Below are 19,508 nucleotides of genomic sequence, written 5' to 3' on the forward strand. Positions count from 1 at the left end.
GAAACCAATAATTTTTGTCCAAGGGTTTTCGGTCAATTTTTCTGTCTCTTGACGCAACAAACATCAACATCAAAAATAAATTTTCTTGATGGATTATCAAATAGCTGGTACTTACAAAGGCAACAGGTTGAATGCTGAAGTTGTCTCTGGATTGAAACCTGACTCTTTACTCTTTACCTCTGAACTCTTTGCATATCAAAATAAAAAAGAAGGGTGCAAATGAAATAGCTGAAAGATTACATGAATGACTACAACGGAAATATATCTATCCCCGCTCGCTTTTTATTATAGATTCAAAAACTTGCATATTAATTGCTGGAAGGAATGCTACCTAGATTGTTCTATATTCTCTCCATATACTGAAACAGCCCAGATCTCTCAAGCAATTGTAGTGCAACAGTCAAATAAAGAAGGGCGTCATCTATGCTGGAAGTGATTATGAATATATATATATATAACTACAAAAATTCCCTAAGACAAAAAAAAATAAAAAAATAAAAAAATAAAAAAACCCTACTAATACAGCCCTTAAATGACCCAAACAAGTTACATAGCCACGAGTTCCTCCTCTATAGCAGCACCTCCGCCACCATCAATTTTCTTGTAAATGAAAAATTTGGCCACAAGAACATATGCACAAAACCAGAGTGTGCTCAACCCTACCAGAACCCAGTAATAGTAGTCTAGGTGAGCTCTATTAAGATTGTTCCCCAACCAAGGTTCTCCATGTCTAGAGCTAATTGATTGTACAATGGACATAACAACACTGCTTAATAAACTGCCAACACCCATGATGCTAAGCCAAGCTGCAGCACCCAGGCTGCGCAAACTATCTGGCATCTGATCATAGAAGAGTTCTTGCAATCCTACAACAGCGAAGACATCAGCAAGTCCCCAAATCATGTACTGTGGAAGTAGCCACCAAATGGACATTGGCACAACAACCTTAGGTAGATCAACAAGCCCATGCTCACTGGCTATTCTAAGCCTTCTAGCCTCTACTAAAGCTGCTATCACCATTCCAATTATCGAAAGAAACATCCCGCCTCCAATCCTTTGAAGCATTGTGATTCCAGATGGTAACCCGGTGAATTTTCGTGCGACTGGAACAAGAATTTGGTCATAGCACGGTAGGAAGAACATAATCACAAGGGCCCCAGATACTATAAGGGATGCTGGAGGTATCTCGAAGTTGGATCCAATTTTTCTGTTCATTGTGCTACCTTGTTTGGTGAAGAAAGTCCCAACTTGAGCAAACATCAGTGCATACATCAAGCAACTGAACCAAATAGGAAGTAAACGGATAAGAAGCTTCACTTCTTCAACTTGAGTTACTGAGCAAAGTCTCCAATTGTTTTTGAAGTCACTTAACCGATCAGTATCGTCAACAATGGTTGCCTTGTCCAAGAACCTGCATGTTGCATAATTTTTAAGATGGGAAGACTACAAGGATTGAATTGAGATCCTCTACCGACTTTCTCCAACCCACATAAGTAAGATTTTTTTTTTTCTTCTTAGAAACTAACTAAAATAGAACTTAACATTATTAATTACCTCTACTAAAATAAGAAGATATTGCATTGAGATTTGACAGAGGTCAACAATCCAACCGTGGGTATGAAAAATTCATCTTCATCTATAGCTAGAGGATTCAAACACCAAGGATTCTATTTCTTTTTCAAGGACTTTGTTCACGCCATTAAAGCACTGAACTGTTAAGCGATACAACTTGGGCCGTTGGATCGAGATCTCGGTCAAAATCTCGACCACTGATTTTCAACGGTCGAGATTTTGTCAATACCAAAAGTTCGACCGAGATCTCGATCTGACGGCCGAAACCAACTGAGGGGCAACAAAACTAGTGTTCTTTGTTGCAAATGATAAACAAGAGTATTCTATTTTCCATTACACCTATTCCTTAATCCTTAGTTCCTCACCTGAACTGTTTGGTTGGCGCGAGATTGCGGCCGGTCTTTTTAACATTCATGGCCAAGCCACCATTAGAATCCATGAGGGGCAATTTGCGCTTACGAATTGCTGCAACAAACACCTGTACCACCTGAGTGAATGGACTTCCTTTGGGAACATGTTGCCTATAAAATTTCCGCCCTAATAAGAATACGACAAGTGCTATTCCCATGGCAATTGCTGGAATTCCAAATCCAATTGCCCAACCCACATTATCTTGGAGATAAATCACCACCAGGGCTGCTGCAATTCCACCACTGCATATCCCAAAATACCACCAATTGAAGAAGGAGCTCTTGGCTTTCTTTTCATCTGGTTTGTCTTCATCAAATTGATCTGCTCCAAATGCTTGCACACATGGCTTGTGCCCACCTTGACCAATTGCTATTGTATATAAAGAGATGAAGAAGAACAGCTGCCGGAATCTTTCCGGAAGAATTGAAACTGTAAGGGTTAACATAGCTAGCCCCTGTAACCCACACAATAAAACTATAAGCATGGTCAATGATCAGTTATAAAATTATGCTAAAAATCACTTCAAATTTGTGAAAACCTTGGATCACAAGAAAGAATTAGGGGAAACAATTTCTTTTCTTATTGTCTAAAATATTAAGTGGAAAAAGAAAGTGCATGCAAATCACCTTGACATAAAGCAAAGAAGCGAGGAGTATTGTGTTGAAACGACCCAAGTAGGAATCCGCTATGAAAGCTCCTACTAAAGGAAGGAGAGTGGCAATCCCAGTCCAGATGTTCACGTTTTTGGCCGCCGTTGCAGTGGGCTCTTTCAGAACATTAGTTAGGTAGGTGATGAGGTTGCTTGACATGCCATAATAAGCAAACCTCTCTGCAACTTCAACCCCTGTAGCAAGATATTGATAAACACATTCGAGAAAACAACTTCAACCATGGTTTAAGGTCTAAGAACTGAAGATCATGACGACGATGATGAAAGAGACTTACAGATGATGAAGATGGCTGAACTCCATCCTCCCTTGGAGGAGTTTCTTTGTTGCTGCATGGAGAGATCTGCTTCCATTTTTGTTTCTTTTGAGATCGAATGTTGAAGATCAGCTAGAGGTTTTCATACCCAACTAAATTTGACAGAATCAAGAAATATCTGTCCATCCATAACCAGAAAAAATCTGAGACTTGGAATTTCCGATCACTGTATTGATTACATAATCTGGTAGTAGATGCAGGGAGAGCTTTAAAGGTGGAAAAGGACAAAGAGATGCATGAATTTACGCCTCATCAGGAACAAGAAAATCCATAAAAAACCTTTACGACATCTGTGGATTAGTTGTAATGGTGGTTTTACAAGTGGAACTGTAACTGAGACCGGTTGCGTTCAGCTGGCTAATAAGCTTTAAGGACCATAGGAAATCAATTCCAGAAAGCTGGCAAAAAGTTAGCTAAAGAGAATTGAATGGTTTACACTTCACCACAAAAAATCGGTTCACATGTACTGGTATGCGAGGTTTGTTATAATCTGTAACGTTTTGTTTTGTATCGTATCGCTAGGTAATTGATATGGATACCGTGTTGATGAAATGGGCTCATGCTATTGGTAGATCAGTGAAAAAATGCAATTTTTCTTTAGAAGAAATATTAAAGAAAAGAAAAAAATTAAGACAAGAATAATCAAACTCAAGACCTCTTTTTTGATGATTTTTCTAACTGAACTACATATTTATAGTAGAAGTAGCATCTTCATTGATATGAAAATATTAGCGGAAAAGAAAATATAATATAGGGATAACTATTATTGCACTCCTGTACTTTGATTTTATTACTGCTATATTTCCTATACTTTTCAAAATTACTAATTCAACATTTAACTTTGTCTACAATTACTATTGCCCCCCTACCGTTAAGTTCTGTTAATTTATTGATGATGTGGCATCTTTATATTTTCTCAAAAACCCCAAAATACCCTTATACTTATCTCTTTACTTATTTATCATTTTGTAAGTTTTAGTAGTACTCATAATTAACTGTTATAATCCGTTTTATTCTAAAAGAAAAACTACAAAATAAAGAAAGAATGATTGAATAAAACTCAAATAGAAACCGAAGAAGAAGAAAAATCAAATTCAACTCAAATTGAAAAGTGAATATCACCTAAAATATTTTCAGAATAAATGAAATTTAGTGAAGATGGAAAACCAAATTGAATTTGGATTTTCATGATTTCTTTTATTCAAAATAAATTAATTCAAAATAAATGAAGTTTAGCGAAGGTGAAAAACCAAATCGGATTTGGATTTTGCCCATTTCTTTAATTCAAAATAAATGAAGCTTAGTGAAGGCGGGAAACCAAATCCGATTTGGATTTTGCCCATTTATTTAATTCAAAATAAATGAAGTTTAATGAAGGTGGGAAACCAAATCGGATTTGAATTTTGCCCATTTCATTAATTCAAAATAAATGAAGTTTTGGGTAAAATTGACATTTAATCTAGTTTTTTTAAATTGGGTAGCATCATCTTTTGATTTTTTAATTTTAATGAAGAGCAAATTAGACATTATATATTCAAACTTAACGACTACTTAACACCGTTATAAGGAAGGGGGGCAACAGTAATTCGTAAAGAAAGGGTTTTATTAGTAATAAAATCAAACTACAGGGGGGAAAAAATAATTATCCATATAATATATGATTCTTGCACATAATAAGATGTTCTTGATATGGAATGATAGATTGTTGTAATATTTAATTAATATGAGAATGTGAATCACCAAGATTGCAAGTTGAAGTAGTTGAGATATTCATTTAGAAGTTATATATGTTGGTATTTTCTTTTTAGAGGTGATGAACATCCACAATCAATATTATTTACAACACTCCTCCTAGGATATTCATCAATAAATAATGTATCTTATTAAAACCTTAATAAGAAAAAACTTTGAGGGAAAAAATTTTAGTGAATGAAAAAATCTATACATATCTAATTAATATGTCTTACTAGCTGTCTCGTTAAAAATTTTACCAGGAAAATCTAGTGGGACAAAACCTTGGTGAAGGGACAATGACTCTCCTGATGATAACATCATTAAATATGTTTGAGTCTGCACATCTCAATCTCATACACCAGCTTCTTAAAATTTGAAGTAGACAATATTTCAATAAATAAATTTGTTAAATTATCACTTGAAGGAATTCATTGAATATTGATTTCACCATTTTGTTGAAGATCATGAGTGAAGAATAATTTTGGCGAAATATATTTTATTATATCTCCTTGATGTATCATTCCTTTAATTGAGCTATGCATCCATTATTATTTTCATATAATATTATTAGAATCCTTTTTTTTTTCCTAATGAAAAATTGCATGTTTCTTGAATGTATTGGGTCGATAATTTAACTAAGCGCATTCTCAACTTGTTTCATGAATTGCTATTATTTATGCTACTTTCACTTGTTAATAAATAGCCTATTTGAGATTTAGTTTTTTGTGGATTAGATAAATATCATGCATCTACATAATTAGTAAGTTGATTCCACATTCATTTGAATAAATAACTCCATGTCAAGAGTACCTCGAAAGTATCGAAAAATATGCTTAATACCATTCTAGTTCTTCATGTTGGAGAAGGATTAAATCTTGTTAATATACTTATAGAAAATACTATATCTAATTGTGTATTATTAACAAGATATATCAGTGTCTCACTGCACTTATATATGATAATCTAGGATCTAGAAATTATTCATTATTTTTATGGGGTTGAAATTGATCTTTCTTTATATTAAGAGATCCCATAATTATCGAGGTACTCAATATATGTACTTTACTCATGTAAAATCACATCAAAATTTTCTTTATAAGTTAATTAATGAACAAATATTTAATTCATTAAATGCTTAACTTGTAAGCTAACACAAAACTTTGTCTTTCAAAGATCTTTAATTTTAAATTATTTAAATAATCTATTGCTTTTGGAACCTTTTCAAGAATTCTGATATATTTAAATCATCAACTATACATTTATTATAACAAAGTTAAATCTATACCTTTTAATAAAGATACAATGGAAAATTGAGTTATTTTTGTACCATTCCTTTAATAGTTATTCATTAAAGCGATTATACTACATACGATTTGATTGCTTTAATCCATAATCAGGGTAAAAAGTTAGGGACAAGTCGAGCTGGGGTGTTAGGGACAAGTCGAGCTAGGGTGTTCGGGACAAACGGTAATCCAAGGCCCACTCTTGGTCCTAACCCATCCTCAAGGCCAAAATCTTGAGCCTAGGCCCTTTTAGGGCTCAGTGCGGGACAGGGCCACCAAAGCCAAACTTGCACCCCTAAATTTTGATATTTTGCAGCTCGTAGATTGGATTTAAGAAACTTTGGAGATTATTTAGAAGTAAAAGCAGACCATAAGATTTTGAGTAGCCAAGCATCACATTTATGGACTAGAACTTATGAAGAACCGTTGGATGAGAAATTTAGAAGATAACAATTCCCTACTTTTCCTAGCATAATCTTAAGATTCCATCAAAGTTCTACCATACATCTCAAGACTATAACATATCTTTTAACAAATGGCCAAGAAACAACTTATTTTCTTCAATTTTTGCTTGCTTCACTCTTAATAAAGAGGGGAACTTTCATTCATGTCTCTTTTTTCTTTATTTTTTCTCTACCAAGTTAAGGCCAAAGTTAAAGCCAGAAGAGAAGGATTTTGAGTATAGTTTTTCCTACAACAAACTGGGATGAAGCGGTAAATGTGGTATCTTAGTCTGGGACAAATTAATTTTCTTTAGTGGTTTTGTGGTAATAGGCTTGAGTCATCATGTGTAAGCATTATTTATGTATAATTTTTTTCTCTCTCCTTTAGAACTTGCATTTGCATTCTTTCATGTTTCTTATATCAGGTGTAGAGCTACCATTAATCGTAGTGGGTGGTTCCCACTACAATTTGCGCCGGAGGTGGTGGCAAAATAATTACATAGTCCAAGATGACTACTCCTCTATTTAGTTGAGTCTAAGAAGGATTTTGATATTGCTTTCCCTCACTTAGTTGAGTCTAAGTAAAACTTTAATCAAAGAATTAGGGTTAAGGGAAAGTATTATAAATAGAGGGATGAAATACCAAATAGATGACTAAAAAAGAAAAAAACTCTGCTTTGCTTTGTGAATTCTCTTTGGAGAGAAGCTATCCTAAACCTCAATTATTGTGGTTTGTCAATTTTGAAGTATGTAAATAACCTCTAGAGTACACAAGGCAAATCAAGGGAAATAGAACACAAAGAGGCACCTCCTGTGCTTAGATCCATTGTAGTCAAGATCATTAAGGTAAATGATCTAGAATCAATCCTTTATGATTTTAATTAACATTGTTTCTCTCTCTCTCTCTCTCTCTCTCTCTCTCTCTCTCTCTCTCTCTCTCTCTCCATTGATATGATTGAGTGTCTGATTTTATTTATGACCAATTGCCTAACTTCTACTCGATCTGTTATATGCAAATTTAATTGTTAATCAGTATTTCGTAAATATTTTTTTGTCCAACTGAGTAGTTGACGGAACAAAATTTTTTTTCTTACGATTAACATTTGGAATGAAGATGAATTGTAGGGGTGATGTAGAGTCCATCGCATACACTTTGCTTATGCAGTTATGCTTCGAAACAAAAGCTAGAATCCTTACTAATCCCTAAACCAGGGTTTTGTCACCACCCCTATTTTTTTTTTTCTGAGCTACTCTACTTGTTCCCAACAGGATTTAATAAGCCCGAGGTTTTGTGTACCACTTTCTTTTTCTTATTTTAGATTTTTTCTAAATTAAAAAAAAAAATGTCTCTTGTAGGGTTTGAGCCCATGCTATTGGCAGTTTTCAAAACCTTAAAGCATTGAAGCTCACCCTCCACTAGAATTACTTATGATTGAATCTATTTATGCTATTGCATAAAATTTGTTTTGTGCAAATATCACTTACCTCCCCTCTTAGCTGGACAAATAGCACTTACACCCCCTCTTAGTTGGATAATATCACTTACCTGCCCTCTTACCTAGCAAATATATCAAACACCTCCCCTCTGTTAACTTTCTCGGTTAAATTTAACTTTTACCGTTAAATATTTTTCTAAAACCCCAAACTACCCTTAACTAAAAATATTTTATATTTTAAACCCTAAATTACAGTAATCAGCCTAACAATAAAAATACTAAATTACCCTCAATTAAAATAATTATTAAAAACCAAAACATCATAGTTAAAAGTTAAAACCCAAATTATCTTTAATTATTAAAAGCCCAACATACCTTTTTTTTTTTTTTTTTTTTTAATTTATCAAACAATTAAAAAAACCCAAAATAGTAGTACGTGTTTGATTTTATCAACATACTTTTTTGAATTTGGTAAAGTTCAAATAAGTGGTGAAAAATATTTTCTGTCTTTTTTCATTTTGATGTAGTCTAGATGGCTTCTAAAACTATGATCGTTGACCTACTCATGGGTGAAAAACTTCTCGGTCATGAGAACTATGAGAAGTGGTAACGGAAAGTCCAATGCTACCTTAATGACCAAGATTTCCTATAGCATCTTACCACGAAAATAGCTAAACCGATCAATCCCCCCTTAGGAAGAGAGATTGCCCAGTCTTGTAGAGATAAGGATTTGTATGATGCTTGGGTTAAAAAAGACCAAGTGAGTAGTTTCTCATGCTAAGTACCATGCAAGATGACCTACAAGGGGAATATGAGGGTTTCCCTACAGCTAAGTCCACATGGGACAAGCTAAAGTGTGCTTTTGGTGGTACACCCGCAACCAGATTACAAGGTATGATCCTCAAATTAGAGATGTATCGAATGGACCCCAAACATAAAATGTCTGAGCACATCCGAACTATCAATGAAATGGTTCACAAATTAAGAGATGTTCGACATGACTATTCTGATGAACAACGGATCCAGGCCTTGATTAGGACCCTTCCTGATTCTTGGACACCAATAAAACAAGTACTTGATCACCTTGAGAGCATCAAGACGTATGTTAATCTAGCTCAGCACCTTGAGATGAAAGTAAATGCCAAGAGGCGACTCACATAACTGCTCTTGTTGCTCAGGCAAGTACACATAAGGAAAAATGGTTCAAATGTAAAGGACTTAAAAGAGAAAATCAGAAAGGTAGCATGAACTTGGCACCTAGGGGAAGAATAGTCAAACAGAAACATGGGGGTAAGAAAGACATGTCCAAAGTAACGTGCTATCGCAGCCAAAAGAAGGGACATTTTGCTCGTGATTGCACTAAGTCAAAGATGGTACACTTCCTTGTACCTTTGTGAGTACGCATGTTGCCCCAACACAGTCAGATTGTATTGTTGATATAGGAGCAATCAGGAACATTACATTGGAAAGAGGCAGTTTCCTAAATTATTGAAAGGTGTCACTAGGAATGCATAGGTTCTATATGGGAAATGGCACTAATATTGAAGTTCAAGGCATTGGAACAGTCCAACTTAGCTTACAAACGGGCCACACGTTGACCCTCCATGATGTACTCTATGCACTAGACATGATGCATAATTTAGTTTCTATTTCAACACTTTAGTTTTTTTATATTCTTTCAATTTTTTCAACAGTGCTTTGGATTTGTTATTTGATGGGGCCATATGGGGCCACTGCATTCTTGAAAATTGATTTTTTAAATTCAATTTGATTCCAGTTATCTCTAATTCTTCTTCTTTAATTGTTGATAGTAATATGGAATCTGTAAATTGCATTTTAGATTAGGCCACATTGGGAAGGATAGGATGTCATGGCTAGCTAGAGTCGGCCTTTTAGGATCACTCGCTAAGGAAGACTTGTCCATATGTAAACCTTTTTTGGATGGAAAGGCTCATCGAAAGCCTTTTAGAAAGGCACCCAGATCAACTCAACCATTAGAATTATTACACTCTGACATTTGTGGACCCATGAATGTTAAGGCAAGACATAAAGCCTCATATTTTATCACTTTTATAGATGATCATTCGTGATATGGTAACATTTATTTGATCGTTAATTGTCATGAACGTTAGATTCCTTCAAACACTTTGTGACAAATGTTGAGAATCAATTAGGCAGAAATCTAAAAATTCTGCGAACTAATAGTGGACGCAAATATTTATCTTAACAATTTAAAGAATTGTGTGAAGAAAAAAAAATTGTGAGACAATTGACTATTCCTAGCACTCCGCAACAAAATGATGTTGTAGAAAAAAAGGAATAGAACTATATTAGACATGGTTAGGTCCATGATAGCGCATGCAAACCTCCAAATTAGTTTTTGGAGAGATGCACTTCAGACTGTAGCCTGTATTTTGAATAGAGTACCATCTCAATCAATATTGTCCACACCCTATGAGCTATGGAAAGGTACAAAGCTTGCTCTAGGACATTTATGACCATGGGGTTGTGTTGGGTATGTTAACACCCCTTCCCATAAGTACAAGAAGTTAGGACCTAGAGCTTAGAAATGCTTCTTTGTGAGGTATTCTAATTGCTCTAACGGATATGTTATGCATGGTGAACACCCTAGTGGAGATATGACTGAGATTGAGCCATGAGACATCGAATTTTTAGCGGAAGATTATCCTAGTTTGTCTAATGCACATAAAGATCTTGACCTCTATGAGATGGAGGAGGATCACAACATACCAAATCCTCTTGACGACGGTGGGGATAGAACATATCATGTAGTCATCAGAAAAGATACTGGTCATAGTGCACGGAGTGAATGTAGACTGTGAACCTAGTGGGAGTGTACCTAGTGAGGATTCACCCATAAAATCATTGTGATCTCAATGTGTGCAGAAGCACAAGAGAACATATTCCTCGTCGTTGATTTGAGATTGAAGGGGATGCCCTTTTGTGTGCCTAGCTAATGAGGAGGAGCCAACATCCCTAAAGGAAGCGCTATCATCACATGCTAAGGATAAATGTTGGCTGCTATAGAAGATGCGTTGAGTTCTTTGAAAAAGAACAAAGTCTGGGAATTAGTTGATCCTCCACCTAATTGCAAAACTATTGGGAACAAATGGGTTCTTAAGGTTAAGCGTAAGGCCAATGGATCAATTGACAAATATAAGGCACGACTTGTGGCGAAAGGCTACACCCAAAGAGAGGGTGTGGACTATGATGAGACATTCCCCCCTGTGGTGAGGATAGCATCCATTCACCTTATATTATCCATTGTGGTGAGACTAGATCTATAACTCTTTCAAATGAACGTTAAAAAGACATTTCTCAACAGAGAACTGGACGAAGAGATCTGTATGGATCAACCAGTGGGTTTTGAGTCCAAGGGGCATGAGCGCAAAGTTTGCCACCTTCAACGTTCCATATATGGCCTCAAACAAGCATCCAAACAATGGTATTTTAAATTTCATCATGCCATAACTTCGAATGGCTTGGATGTAATTGAAGAAGACCATTGTGTGTATATAAAGAGTCCAAGATAGGATTCTTAGTTCTCCCTTTATATATCAATGATATCATTTTAGCAGGGAATGACATTGACATGATTGTCGCCACTAAAGAGTGGTTGTCCTCCACATTTGAGATACAGGACATGGGCGAAGCCAATTTTGTGTTAGGCATCAAGATAGTGAGGAATCACTCAAAGAATTTTCTTGGTTTGTCTCAACAAACTTACTTAGAGAAAGTCCTTAAATGATTCTACATGCAAAACTTCAAGCCCATTGACACACCAATGGACAAAACGTGCAGACTGAGCCTAGATAAATGCCCTAAGATTGAAGAAGATAAAAATGAAATGTCAAGAGTTCCCTATGCTTCTGCAGTTGGCAATTTGATGTACACGATGATGTGTTAGCACACAAATATCTGCTATGCTGTTGGGATGGTTAGTTGTTACCAGAGTAACCCAGGACTTACCCATCGACAGGCAGTAAAAAGGATTTTCCGTTATCTTCATGGGTCGACAAATCTTATGCTCACATTTAGTGGTTTAGATTTGAGGTTGAGAGGTTACAGTGATGTTGATTGGGGTAGCGATCAGGACAAGTGAAAGTCTATCTCATGTTAAGTTTTTATCCTTAGAGGTGAAGTTGTTTCTTGAAGCAGTAAGAAGCAAACATGCATTGCTTTGTCCACGATGGAGGCTGTGTATGTTGTGTGATCAACAGCTATTCAAGAGGCAGTTTGGCTTAGAAGATTCTTGAGAAGTCTCAACCTATTCTCACATGCAGATGACGTGGTGCTGCTACACACTAATTGTACGGCAGCTTTGGCTTTTTTTAAGGATGCTAAGTTCCATGGAAAAGCCAAACACATAGAGATTCGTTACCACTTTGTCTAAAATACGATTGCAAAAGGAGAAGTTGTTTTAAAGCACATCTCCACATCCAACATGGTGGCTGACCCATTGACTAAGCCTATACTAAGGCATGTGTTCCTACTACATGTTTGAGTCTGGGTCTTGGACGTGGATGATGTTTTCTCCTATTTTCTTTTCTTTAAGACATCTTCTTTTGGACAAAATGAAATCAATTTTCTTTTATGTGCATATTTGACGCATGTTTATGATGAGTGAGTTAGTATATTTTTATAAAGATATCACTAGACACCAAGTATTGAATTGACCCACTCACACTGGAAATTGGCCTTGGAGCTTGTGTATAGCGAGCAATATGAGCCTATGGGTTTGTAAGGTTTTAGGGGGCTTTCAAACCAATGCCAGACGCCTTAGTTGGTACTAAGATGAGACCTCAATGGTCTAACCGATCATCACAATTCCATGTTGTTTGTGTTGTAGATGAATGTGAATTTTTTATAATTGGTGCTTGAACTATTGATTTTCAAATAATAAGATTAGGCGATTTAGGTAGAGATTGAACCAAGATTCGTATGACGTTTTTTTCTTTTGTGACAATGCTCATATCAATGGGAGTTACTCCATAGCATGCATGTTTGTTGCATGTGCTAAACTCGACTAATGATGAGAGTGATTGAATGGATCCCTGCTTTGTCACTATATGAGCCATCAGGATCACGTTTTGTTGATCTTGCTCGTAACCTTCACCTTAGACTATGCCACGAAGAGGACACCCAATGATGCTACTTGAGCATGTTCCGTAGTATCTCTCTGATGCGGTTTCACAAGCATGACTGGGAAAGCAATTGGGGATAATCTAAATGGCATGAGGGCTATGGGAAAATTTTCATTCTATACCCAATAGCGATGTGACTCATTGCCCAAGCAACTTGTCATGTGACAAAGTCATGAGTACATCATATGAGGATAATTTACATTGCTCACTATGAGGGATCGAGAGTGTGGAATTGGGTATAATTGAATTACTTAGGTATAATAAGATAATTTCGAGTGATGTGCTATGTTTGTTAATGAAGACTTGATATAGCACTCCTACCCTAGATACATATCTTAGGTTGCACGTTCCATTTCTGCATTGAAAGGATTAGAGTTCATGAGAGCATTTGGATAACTCCGCCACCTTGTGGCAAGTGGGAGATGTTAATCGTACTGGGTGGGTTCCACTACAATTTTAGCAAGAAGTGGTGGCAAAACGGTTACGTAGTCCAAGATGACTACTCCTATATTTAGTTGAGTCTAAGTAGAACTCTGATATTGCTTTTCCTCACTTAGTTGAGTCCAAGTAAAACTCTAATTAAGGAATTAGGATTAAGAGAAAATATTATAAATAGAGGGATGGAATCCCAAATAGCTGACTGAAAGAAAAAAAAAAAATTCGTTATAACGAATCTCCATTAGTGTAGTTCGTCGATTTGGAAGCGTGTAAATAATCTAAAGAGTACGAAAGACAAATCAAGGGAAATGGAACACAAAAAGACACTCCTGTATCTAGATCCATTGCAGTCAAAATCGCTAAGGTAAATGATCTATAACCCATCCTTTTTTATTTTAATTAACCATTACTAAATTTACAACATATTATGGTTTCTTCTTGTTCTTGTCTTGATTAGTAATGAGGAGAGAGTGTATGGTGTTAATTTGGCTCGACAACCTTAGTAGATTCAGACTAGGGTTGAAGCCACGTAGTGTCAAGCTGCCAGAATCTTAAATATCTTGTATCATGGAACGTATAATTGTCAATATAAATACGAATCATGATTCTCCATTGATGCTAAGATTTACATAATAGAAGTATAGTGGATCTTGACTTCGTCTTTGACTGAATAATATCAACCAGTTAGAGACGATTGAGATCCTCCCCTGTAGCAGCTTCCCCTTCAACATAATCAATTTTCTTGTAAATGAAAAAAGTGGCCACAAGAACATAAGAACAAAACCAGATTGTGCTCAACCCTGCTAGAACCCAGTAATAGTAATCAAGGTGTGCTCCATTAAGGTTGCTCTTCAGCCAAGATTCTCCATATCTTAAGCTGATCGACTGAACAATGGACACAACAACACTGCTCAGTAAACTCCCAACTCCCATGATGCTAAGCCCCACTGCAGTACCCAGGCTGTGTAGTCTATCTGGCATTTGATCATAAAAGAGTTCTTGCAATCCAACTATTGTAAAGACATCAGCAAGCCCCGAGACCATGTACTGTGGAAGTAACCACCAAATAGTCATTGGAACAGTTGCGTTAGGTAGATCAACAAGTCCATGCTCTCTAACAATTTTAAGCCTTCTAGCCTCTACTAAAGCTGCTACCACCATTCCAATTATTGAAAGGAACAACCCAATTCCGATCCTTTGAAGCATTGTTATTCCAGAAGGTAATCCAGTGAACTTACGGAGAACCGGAACAAGAATTCGATCATAGAATGGAAGGAAAAACATAATCACAAGGCTTGAAAACGCTAGAAGTGAAGCAGGGGGAAATTGGAACTTGGATCCAATTTTCCTATTCATTGTGCCACCTTGCTTGGTGAAGTAAGTTGTAATTTGAGCATAGACGATGCCAAACATCAAGCAACTAAACCAAATAGGAAGTAAACGGATAAGAAGCTTTACTTCTTCAACTTGAGTTACTGAACATAGTCTCCAACTGTTTTTGAACTTACCCAACCGATCAGTGTCATCAACAATGGTCGCCTTGTCCAAAAACCTGCAATTATAAGATGACAAAATCCATACTAAAAAGGTGTTTATGGATCACTTTTATCTGTTTCACAAAATGGATTTTCAACGTCACCCTGAATTACTCCTTAAAATTAATGTCATCTTCTGAATTACCTAAACTATCAATCAACCCCTAATGGAGAGGAAAAATATATCATCGTCAAGATAGGAAATAAAAATTAATTGCTAATGTAAGCAAGTTAAACTTTTCAAAAAGACCATAATACCCTAGAACTAAAAAGAGCCTATGCTCAACTTATCTGCCTCTACCATATGCAACAGTTCTTCTACTTCTATTCTTGCTTAAACTTTGATGGAGCAATGAATCAATGGCGGTGGAGTAGGAGACGAAGTCATATCGCCCGAAGATGCTCACATTCCAATCTCCGCTGAACTTCGCTCGCTGCAGACCCTATATATGATTTCTATTCTCATCTATATATATCTTTTATTCTTCTTCTCCATCTTCCTCTCTTAGGATGTGGGGTAATTTTGAAAATAGAGATACAAATTAACCGAGACTAATAGCCTTAGTAATTAATATATTGGCTAACTTAGGGGATGACATTAGTTTTAGGGGTAACTCAGGGATAACGTTGAAAATTTCCTTTTTCATAATAGCCATACCCTATTCCTTAGTTCCTTACCTGAACTGTTTGGTCGGTGCAAGGTTGCGGCCGCTACCCTTAACCTCCATGGCCAAACCATCACTGTGCTCCCCGAAAGGCAAGTTTCGCTTACGAATTGCTGCAACAAACACCTGAACCACGTCTGTCAAGGGACTCCCACGGGGATCCTGTTGTCTGTACAATTTCCGTGCTAATAAGAACACAATTATTGCCATTCCCATAGTAGCTGCTGTAACTCCAAACCCAACTGCCCATCCCACTTTGTCTTCGAGATAAACCACTAGTAGGTTTGATGCAACTGCACCTGTAGATATCCCAAAAAACCACCAATTGAAGAAGGAGCTCTTGGTTTTCTTTTCTTCTAGTTTGTCCTCATCAAATTGATCTGCTCCGAATGCTTGCACACATGGTCTGTATCCACCTTGCCCAATTGCTATAATGTATAGAGACAAGAAGAAAATAGGTTGCCGGAATCTGTCCGGAACTACTGAAACTGATAGGGTTAATAATATTAATCCCTGTAACCCAAGAAAAGAAATTATTATTAAATAGAATAAAATAAATAAAATCACAACCATGATGAAGGATTAACGTATAATGTTATGCTAATGTACAATGAATACTTCCTTAAACTATGTATTTTGTGGGGGATGGAGGGGGTGAAGAGTAGAGATTGCAAATGGTAGGTCATTTTCATAGAAATATGGGTTGAGATTTACTTGATTTGGTCAAATCAAAAACAAGTTCTACATTCCTTTTGCTTTGGAAATCATCTCAAAAATAGAAGTCTGTAACAGTATTGATAATTGCCAATTGAGTCAACCTAGTACTTCTTTATATTTTTGACAAAAAAATTATAGAATTCTTGTCATTCCAAATATAGAAAATAGAGCAATAAATGGCAAATATAGTAAATAATTAATCCACCAATAGCGTATTCTCCAAGTTGTTTGGCAGTCCTCTTAGCTTCAAAGGTATAATCTAAGCAATATTATAGGTTTTGTGAAGATTGATTTTGTCAAGGCAAAATATTCTAGGATTTGTTTCGACCTCTAAATGCACCAAGATCATGAAAAAACTATGAACGCATTGTCAATGGTGTTGCACCGTTCTCAAAAAGTTGAGATTTTTGGCCGACAGTTGTGGCCCCCCAAACTACCAAGAAGTTATTCTTGGGACTCCTATGGATAAGGGTATTCTGATAATTTCATGGATTATGTGTTTCTTTCTGATTTGTTATAAATACATCACTCGTTTATTTGAATTTGGAAAGAAAAAAACATTTATGGATGTCATATGCTTCTCCCTTTTTATAATGAAACCATCACAAAATTTAATTGTGAATGTAGCCATTGGGTGAACCATGTAAACTTCGTTGTCTTGTGCTCGTTTGTCTTCTCCATTTTCTTCTTGTATGGCTCATCGGGGTCTGATTAGGTTTTCGGAACCTGACCTTGAATCTTAGTACCCTAGCCAGGCCTTGACCTTTGACCATGACCTGGCAGCGTTGGTCTAGTTAAACAATACATATTCCATGTTGTTGCCCTACTTTTGCCAAAAAATAATCTTTGAGAAGGTATGGTCAGGTTGGTAGTAGTTAAACGCTCAACCTTAACTTTGACCCTAATCAGCGTCACCTTGTCTCGGCCCTGACCCAACCATTAGGGCTCGAATCTTGAGTCCGATCCTTGTTCAAGCTCAGGACACTCAAGGTGTGTTCAGACCATCAAAACCAAACTTGCACCTCTATCTTCTGGTAAGCTTTACTAATTGTTATTAAGAACCAAATAGCATCATGTCTAGTAAGACAACACCCCCCATTCCCTCCTGAAATTTATCAGGTCCATTTCATTGTCAGAAATGGACCATCCATTTCCTTATAGATTTGTAACATGTGTCCCAACATCGCATCAAATGGTTGAAATCCATTGATAAGTCACATTAAAGAGTTGATTGATGTGACCTGTAAATAGATTTTCACCATTTGATGTGATGTTGAAACACATATCACACATCTACAAGGAAATTTACTTGATATTGGTCCCATTTCCCCCCACACCCAAGAAAAGAAAAAAAAAAAGGAAAAAAAAAGAGAGCTATCTGATTTTTTTGAGAATTGAATAGAGATGGTTTAAAATATAGAGAAGATCATCTGCTTATTTTATTTTATGTTAATTTTCAAACAAGAAAAACTTATCATACTAAAACCATTATAAAAGCATCAACTCATAGAACATGTCTATATTTTTTTTCTTCCAAAAATACCGTTAAATATTCATAGAAAAGATATAAATAATTTAAAAAAAATAATGAAAAAAGCAACAAATATCTACGTACATTTATACCAAAAATTTTACTAATTTTTTAGAAAAACGTTTTGTGGTCATTTATATTTTATTTTAATTCTCAAGCAAAGAAATAAGTAACTCAGAATATTTCTCAAACAAGTGAACGCACCGTGATATAAATGAAAGAAGAGAAGAGTATGGTTCTGAAACGACCCAAGTAGGAATCCGCCACAAACCCTCCTACTAAAGTAAGTAGAGTGGAGATGCCAGCCCAGATATTAAAGTTCTTGGCTGCCGTTGCAGTGGGCTCATTCAAGACATAAGTTAGGTAGGTGATGAGATTGACTGCCATACCAAAATATGCAAATCTCTCTGCAACTTCAATCACTATAACAAGAACATATCAGCTAGATCAGTAGAAGCCCAAAAATAACTACTTAAAAGTAAGTTTATGATTCAAGGTTTAAGAACTGGAGATGATGAGAGGATCGGAAGACATACAGATGATGAAGACGGCTGATCTCCATCCTCCTCTGGAGTGGTACCTTTGTTGTTGCGCAGAGTTCTTTGATTCCATTTATGTTTCGTTTGATGTTCAGAGGTTGAAGTAAGTTAGGGAGAGTTCCTTATATATAACTAGTTAGCTTACTGTAAGGAGCATCAGAAAACCTGAGATCAAGAAAGAATATTCATGTCATCTAAGAGTAGTAAATGCAAGGAAGGCATTCAAGGTGGACAAGGTCAACATGCATGATGCATGGCTATCCATTTTGTATATTTTTTTGGACTATTTAAGCTTTCTTGGGCAGTGGTCAATATAATTGACTGAAATGACATTAAAAAATAAGCTCCATCCAAGAAAATAGAAGAAAAATAGAAGAGGTGTAACCAATAAAGGGAGCTTTGCTGGTCAAAATCTTGAATTTATGAATCTTAAGAAACGCAACCATTCAATAAAAAACCAGAGTAGGATTATTTTTAAGAGCATGATCTCCTTGAGTTTCTGTTCCTCCATTTCTTTTTCTTTTTCGTCCCGTCAAGAGTCCTTTCTGTTCGGATGACTTCTTTTTTGGTTGAATCTATTCGGATGACTTCACGACATTGAAATTTGAGATTTTAAATGTTGATTTAAGTAAATCATTTCAACCCAATCTGGTTCGAGAAAATCTAAGTTCTAGTTTATTTTAGTCCATGTAATTAAATAAATGATTTGAGCACCTGCTCAAATTAAATGTTGTGATTTAAAGAATGCACACGGCAACATCGCAATAGGTAGAAGCACACATAAACACAGGCGTTGCGTGTTTGAATTCTTTTTCCTTCCTCCCTCATTTTTTGGTTAGAAAATTAAGCGGTTGTATTGTAACATTTTTTCTCTACTTCTTTTAAGTAACAAATAGTTTTTTTCTATATATTTCCACTCATTTTCACTGTTTATGAGTGTTGAAATTATGTATGTTTATATAGAAAAAAATATTAAAAAAGACAATAATATTATAAAATAAAGAGAAAATATGTTAGATACAAAGAAGAAAGACAAGATGAGTTCAATCAGAACT

General features: G+C 35.9%; 2 protein-coding genes across 2 annotated transcripts; both read right to left on the minus strand.

Moving 5' to 3' along the window:
* Positions 1 to 494: 494 nt before the first annotated feature.
* LOC149002134 (protein NRT1/ PTR FAMILY 5.4-like) lies at positions 495 to 3,016 on the minus strand. Its single transcript, XM_089137809.1, has 4 exons — positions 2,929 to 3,016; positions 2,610 to 2,827; positions 1,938 to 2,437; positions 495 to 1,411 (listed from the first exon to the last, which is right to left on the minus strand). Exons 1-4 carry the CDS (start codon positions 3,002 to 3,004, stop codon positions 547 to 549), a joined length of 1,659 nt encoding a protein of 552 aa, XP_088993935.1. The 5' UTR covers positions 3,005 to 3,016; the 3' UTR covers positions 495 to 546.
* Positions 3,017 to 14,150: 11,134 nt separating this feature from the next.
* On the minus strand, positions 14,151 to 18,526 carry LOC149002135 (protein NRT1/ PTR FAMILY 5.4-like). The gene is made up of 4 exons (XM_089138658.1): positions 18,451 to 18,526; positions 18,119 to 18,336; positions 15,680 to 16,179; positions 14,151 to 15,018 (listed from the first exon to the last, which is right to left on the minus strand). The coding sequence occupies exons 1-4, from the start codon at positions 18,524 to 18,526 to the stop codon at positions 14,151 to 14,153; spliced, it is 1,662 nt and encodes a 553-aa protein (XP_088994784.1).
* Between the last annotated feature and the right edge of the window lie 982 nt (positions 18,527 to 19,508).

This window comes from Hakea prostrata, chromosome 10, assembly GCF_041222555.1.
Source record: "Hakea prostrata isolate BN-2017 chromosome 10, UWA_Hpros_2, whole genome shotgun sequence".
Classification (NCBI taxonomy): domain Eukaryota; kingdom Viridiplantae; phylum Streptophyta; class Magnoliopsida; order Proteales; family Proteaceae; genus Hakea; species Hakea prostrata.

Coding starts and splice junctions, on each gene's coding strand:
- LOC149002134 (XM_089137809.1), bottom strand. CDS start 3,004: ATGGAAGCAGATCTCTCCATGCAGCAACAAAGAAACTCCTCCAAGGGA. Junction 2,828..2,928: donor TTCAGCCATCTTCATCATCT/GTAAGTCTCTTT, acceptor ATCTTGCTACAG/GGGTTGAAGTTGCAGAGAGG. Junction 2,438..2,609: donor CTTCTTTGCTTTATGTCAAG/GTGATTTGCATG, acceptor TGTGGGTTACAG/GGGCTAGCTATGTTAACCCT.
- LOC149002135 (XM_089138658.1), bottom strand. CDS start 18,526: ATGGAATCAAAGAACTCTGCGCAACAACAAAGGTACCACTCCAGAGGA. Junction 18,337..18,450: donor ATCAGCCGTCTTCATCATCT/GTATGTCTTCCG, acceptor TTCTTGTTATAG/TGATTGAAGTTGCAGAGAGA. Junction 15,019..15,679: donor GCACCGACCAAACAGTTCAG/GTAAGGAACTAA, acceptor TTATAATTGCAG/GTTTTTGGACAAGGCGACCA.